Source organism: Selaginella moellendorffii, unplaced genomic scaffold (genome assembly GCF_000143415.4).
Source record: "Selaginella moellendorffii unplaced genomic scaffold, v1.0 SELMOscaffold_99, whole genome shotgun sequence".
Lineage (NCBI taxonomy): Eukaryota > Viridiplantae > Streptophyta > Lycopodiopsida > Selaginellales > Selaginellaceae > Selaginella > Selaginella moellendorffii.
This window is the reverse complement of record NW_003314360.1, coordinates 310,788-316,844: the sequence shown is the minus strand read 5'-3', so window position 1 is coordinate 316,844 and position 6,057 is coordinate 310,788. Positions and strand designations below refer to the sequence as shown.

The following is a 6,057-nucleotide window of genomic DNA, read 5'->3' as shown; positions in this document are numbered from 1 at the left end:
TCGCGTGGAGGGGTGAGGATTTTCAGCGAATATCAGGAATCGTTTCATGAGAATTGATTTTCCCTTATCCTTTACTCATTTCTCGGGTAGACAGCAACCTTGTGCCACTGGATCTGAGAGCTCTTCCATCACCGAGGATTTTTCGAACGGACTTGTCCTACGAGCACTGCCTGGATTCGTTTCATCGTCAAAAACGAAAAGAATGGAAGGAAGAACTTCGTGAATTTTTTCTAAAAGAGAAATCATTGCGACGAACCTTGTAATTGTAGATTCCAAATGTGTTGTATGTCGCCGATCTTGAGAAGTTCTTGTCCTTCGTACTTCGATGTCGGTCTCGAGCAAAATCGCGCGGCAGAGCCTGTAACGATCGACACAAATGCAGCATTGCGATACAAAATGAGTCCTCGGCCATGAAGTTGTTCGAACCTCGGAAACAGATCCTTCTCATATCCAGAGCGATGCTCAGGAGACAAGGCCGGGCTACCTTCATAGAGGCACGAAGATTACCTCAAAGCAAAGTGGTAGCAAAACTACAAATCCTAAGTTTGCTGCTACCATATTGCACGTGATCTCCTGATCTTGGCAGTGTCGACCAAGATCAGGAAACCACCAGGAAATCTGGACTAGCAGCTCTACACGAGAATGAAAAGCCCCGAAACCTTGTTGTAGTTTTCTACTTTGGCTCCTTTGACATTAATGATCAAACTCGACGCGCAAGCGAGTAGCGTGTTTTATGAAGCCATGTATGCATGACCAATCGAAAATGATGGATTGGTCACGTTGTCTAGGAAGGAAGTTGTTAAAGTTGGACCGAGTATCATCCTCTGACCCTACGAAATATACAATCGAAAGAGAAGCAAAATCCAAAGAATCATGACAAGGAGATTCATTCTTTTTGTGATAATTACAGCACTGGTGCGAGCAGCAGTGTCATCGATCTCTGTTCAAGAGGGCGATCTTCGACGTCTAACATGCTTCACAGCAATCCTGAGCATGAATGGCGACTCGTCCCACAAATCCAACTGGTGGCAATTCCTTCCATATTTACAATCGAGCAGCGAGCAGGCCTTTCTGGGGTACTTGGTTTCTAGCTTCTCGGGTCGAAACCTCACGGCCGAGGTTGCGGAGAAAGGTGGGCTTTTCTCAACTAGAAACTCTTCTCTCGTAGAGCACGAGTCCGAGGAAACAATCAAGAGCTTGGGAACTATAAAGATCACTATGTGGGCATTGGGTTTTGTTTGTCTTGACGACGTTGGAGCTGGAACCTGTGTTAAGTTCACGCCCGTGGTGATCCGGGCCATTCCTGGTACCACAAAGTATGGATTTTTTTCTCTATGGGAAGAGCAAAACGGTATGTTGAGCAACACTGTTGAATCCAAGGTTTTGACTCTTCCCAACTGGAACACGCACATCGAAAGGTTAAGTGGGATGACTTTGAGAAGCATCGATCTCAATCATGCCAATGCAACCGGCCTCGGTTTTTGCAAGGGCATGGAGCTAGATCCACAAACTTTCAACCGAAACATCATAGTGCTCAGGGGAACTAGAGATTTGGATCCATCTACGAATTTCAGGGTGAAGACAGCTCCGGAAGTAGCAGGATTCGACATGTCCAAGCAAGTCGTCTTTGCGAGGCGACCAAGCAGGAACCTTTGCCTGCTTGGAGTTGACAACTCCTCGAGCAGCAATTCTATTTCCTCATCTGTCGACTTGAGGACCACCACAACTCTCGTCGACATTCTGGGCTCGTTCATGTCTCACGTCAAGACCTCTTACATTCAGGCGCAGAACTCGGCCCTGGACCTCAATCATCCAGCCTCGGATTTTTGGGTGGCAGCGGTGGCTCTTCCCAGTGCCTTCATAGCCGTGGTGGCAGCAGCCGTGCCTTTTATCAATCTCCAGCTCAAGCTCTTTAGGAACTTGACGAGATTCCAGCGATGGAAGACGATGATGCTGTGCGTGAGCAATTCCATTCTCTCGGTTGCATCTTACTCTGCTGTGATTGCCGTCACCCCTGCTGAGATCCAGAGGCAGAGGAAATTTGCGACCTGGGGGCTGCTAGCGGACCAAGTTCCAATTACAAGGCGAGGGCTTCAAGTTCTCGTTGTTGTCAAGGCCGAGTCGGTCTACAAATCCGGCAGCCTCATACTTGCGTGGTGCTCCACTGCTTTCCTCGTTCCCCTGGTCGCATGGATGACATTCTATAGATGCAAGCAAGTTTTCTCCAGGAGACGGCTTCTCAAGGCCTCGGGCACGCCGGAAGACGAACGAATCCTTGATCTTCAAGCCATAGAAATGAGCGCCGTGGAGCAGCAGCGGCTGGAGAGGAAGCTCGAGGCAATTAGAAGTTTAGAGAGAAGAGTCAACCAGCTCCAGAGCATTAGAATTTACAACAGAGCCAAATCACTCTCCTAGCACATCTTGCCTCTTTTTTTTCTTACCATCTTTTTCTGTTTTATAAATTTTTATTTTGTCCTGGTTTTATTTTGATCAAACCAAAGCTCAAACTCAATGGGAACACGAGCGCCTTGTGCAGCGATGAAGCTGCTCGACATCGTTGGGATGTAAAGCCGCGTCGTGATGGGGAGAATGGCGAGGGTGCTTCTTTCTCTTGTCACCGATGCGGCAGCGCTGGTACTTGCACTGCATTGGGATTTCCAGGCATGTTTATTATCTGTGACAATCGAGCGAAGAGATAACTTCTTCTGTCCAAATGATATGAAAATATACCCAGCCACGCTCCTCGAGAGCACCGGTGTTGAAGGGCCGTGCAGGTCTCTCGAAGACCCTGGGAGGAGCGAAAGTGGTAGTAACAGCGATCATACCAGATAGCATACCAAAAATACAGGAAGTGCTTGGAGATTGGAGTGACAATCAACACATTGATCTGATACTAACCACCGGTGAGTGCGTCATAATATATGCTTCGAGTTCTAAACAAAACGAATACTCTAACAGGAGGAACTGGCTGTACACCCGGAGGCCACCAGGCAAAAGGTCTAGCCACCGTAATGCTGCTTGAAAGCCCCAAGGTAGATTCTATCCTCCTGTTACCGCTTTGATCTATTCTCTGTCCGCTGGATAGAAACAAAACAATGGTCCAGAAAAAGAGCGTCCAGCTTTTACCTTCCGTGTCACTCACGATTAGGATGCTTTTTTTTATGCCTGGCTTGGTCGGGTCCGGAGTTTTCACTGGTTTTGATTTGCTCGTGATATCCCTGTTAGAAACAAGAGAGCCAGCGGTTAGGACTCCAGGCCCTTTCGGAAGCTCGAGCAACGTGTTTGCACATACCAAGAGGCAACCACTAGCCTGTCGTCCTGTGCTCTCTGCAACGTCATGTTGCAATCATTAAATGAAACTGCTGAAACGTACCCCGACTAAATCTCAATGTCCTCCCATTGTAAAACAGCGCGATGATATTCTGGCCTCGTTGGATCAAGCTTGATTGGCTCACGTGTTCTAGCTTGAACTCTGCATAAAACAAGTTGTCATTCGAATGTATTCTGGAACTTGGCAGAAGTTTACTTGCAAGGGAAAGTGTAATAAGATCAAAAGTCACCATGCCACTGACAGGGTTCCTAGGCAAGCCGAAAACAAGCATTTTCTTGTTGCTTCCTGGGGCTGCAAGTGTTGCAAACGTCAGTGGCTTCCCTGGTTTCAGAGCACAAAACAAAAGGAAAGACTTGTACAAAGCTAACCTTGTTGAAATAGATAGTTCCCCTTTCAGCAAGTTTTGGCTTCACGAAATCCCTGTCCCCATCGATATGAGAACATCGACACCCTGAGGAATGTCAAGTTTTGCTTCTATCCCTGTTTCAATATCTCTAGCGATTCCAAGATCGATACAAGTACATTGATGACTTCGAACAGCTGTAACAAGCATAGGTCTGTTTGAATCCCGAATCTATGCAAAACGAAAGGCCAGATTTGAAACAACAGAAGTGGACGTATATTGTCACCTGGCCTCTCTGTAAACTATTTCCAGAATAATCTATTAATTCATCTCCGGTGGACAGTATAACTGTGGGGCGTGGAAACACCTGAAAACTCAAGACTGTGAAGTACAACGGAAAAACAGAAACACTCCAGCTTTCTACCTTAACCTTTGTAGTCCCAACGCTTGCTATTTCCGCTACTGCTGATAGAACTTTGTCTCTTTTAGCAATATCAAACCCTGGATTGAAACAAAGTTCCCAGCTACCAGATTCTAGAGTGAAAAGAAATCCTAAAGAGTGAAAGGATCTTTCAAGTACAAAGTCCATACCACAGGCGTATATCTTGGCCTTGGCTAGCACCGGACAGGACGCGAATTTCTTATGTCCATCGAACGAAAAAATGCACGTATTCTCCAGGACAACAGTGTCAGCACCGCGAGGCACAGGACGTTTTCCGCATAAGAGAAACTGTGAAACGTGAGGAAGTCACCTCCAGTAGTGACGTACGCAACAGTCCCAGATTTTATGGTGATGTCCTCCGCGTCCAGGCGCCACCACTGGATAATCGCCAGAATCATCCGACGACACGACAGCATAGCCATCCTGGGAGAAGCATAAGAGAACTGGAGGGCGTTCTTTTCATTCGTCCTTAAAAACGTAACAAAAGAAAAAGAATGACGAGAACTTACCATTGCAATTGTCGACTTCCTCCAGAATTGCTACGCCAACAGCTGCCTCGTCTGTAGCTGGTTTCTTCTCCATGAGCTCCTCGGTCCTCTTGCAAAAACCATGGCGAGGTGGACGATCTTGGAAATCCTCCCTCTGCCTCGAAATATTCTCCAGCTGCCCCTGCGCATCATCCCGCTGCCTCTTGGAGGAATCCGCCAGCTCATTCTCGCCCTCCAGATGCCGATCCAGCTCCTTCTTGAGGAGTGCACACCTCGAGGCCTGCTATCTCGACGACGCGCTCCGATCGTCGTCCTCGAAATCGCTAAGCGCAGCTCCATCATAGAATGGCACGGGTCAGCCGCAAGCTCTTTCATACGATCGTCTCATGGATTCATACCTTTGAATATGGTGAATCTCTTCATTGAAAACTCAAAATCTCCTAAGTATATGTTTGCAATCTCGAGTTGAAATTTTCTACACTACCAACAAGCTTTACATTCGAGGAAAACTTACTTTATCATGGACTGCGTCTCTTGATCATCCAGTTTTCTACAGAGCTTTCTCAATCACGTGTGTAACGTTACCTAGTATAGCTTTCTGCGACAGATTCTCGGTCGTCTCTTGGAGCTCCTGGAATGCATCGGTGAAGCGTTCGAGTGGCGTCTCGCCAATGCCCTTGCTGGGCTTTTGGTCACACCGAGAGCAATGACCCCTGGAACTACAAGCAAACAGGTCTGTCGAGTGACACCAAAGAAGTTCGGCATTTCAAATGCTTGCTTTAGAGACGTGGACAATACCGTGATACCACAAGTCACACTGATCGATAATGTCAACGAGTCGTCAGCTAAAGTCAAAGTAGAAGTTTTTTATACAACTGCAACAAGGTGGTGGCGAGACTTTTCATCCTCGTGATGGATCAAACCAGCAGCGGCTAGAGCTGATAGTCCAGATCTCCGAGGAGACCCTGATGGTTTCCTGATCTTAGTCGACACTGCCATGAACTGCTCAAAATCAGGAAACTCATGCATATGTTCTTGGGCAGCAAACTTAGGATTTGTAGTTCGCCGGTAAGTGGAGAACCACTTCGCTTTGAGATAATCTTCTTGCCTCCATGGAGGTATTGCCAGGCCTTGGCTCTTGAGCGACTGCTTCATCGCTCTGGATGTGAGAAGGATCAAGCGATGGAGTGTTTCCGAGGTGCCAATAAAAAGTCGAGGGACTTTGCTCAATGTGGCGGCGTAGCTTTGGCTTGGCCGAGCAATCACGAACTGCATGCTAAACTCCGTATCGATGAACACTCGTTTTCTGGGATGGAGAAGAACATCGATGAAACTGTAGTGCCCTGGAAGATCATATGCATATATAAACACAATAATCTCTACAAGTTCGCAGAGGTTTGTGACCTTCAGGAATGGTTCTTGTTGCCTTCCATCTCGACTTGCAAACAGCGGC

At 47.2% G+C, this 6,057-nt stretch overlaps 1 protein-coding gene across 1 annotated transcript; it reads right to left on the bottom strand.

Annotated features, from left to right (window-relative positions):
• Positions 1–2,893: 2,893 nt before the first annotated feature.
• On the bottom strand, positions 2,894–4,538 carry LOC9637607 (molybdopterin biosynthesis protein CNX1). Its single transcript, XM_024663403.1, has 5 exons — positions 4,343–4,538; positions 4,042–4,175; positions 3,782–3,905; positions 3,527–3,652; positions 2,894–3,327 (listed from the first exon to the last, which is right to left on the bottom strand). Exons 1-5 carry the CDS (start codon positions 4,536–4,538, stop codon positions 2,894–2,896), a joined length of 1,014 nt encoding a protein of 337 aa, XP_024519171.1.
• Between the last annotated feature and the right edge of the window lie 1,519 nt (positions 4,539–6,057).

What these genes read in the sequence shown, in the direction of transcription:
- LOC9637607 (XM_024663403.1), bottom strand. Translation starts at nt 4,538, where the DNA reads ATGGCTATGCTGTCGTGTCGTCGGATGATTCTGGCGATTATCCAGTGG. An exon ending in ACTGTTGTCCTGGAGAATAC is followed by an intron (nt 4,176 to 4,342) that starts GTGCATTTTTTC and finishes GTTTCAATCCAG; the next exon opens with GGTTTGATATTGCTAAAAGA. An exon ending in TATTACACTTTCCCTTGCAA is followed by an intron (nt 3,328 to 3,526) that starts GTAAACTTCTGC and finishes ATGACGTTGCAG; the next exon opens with AGAGCACAGGACGACAGGCT.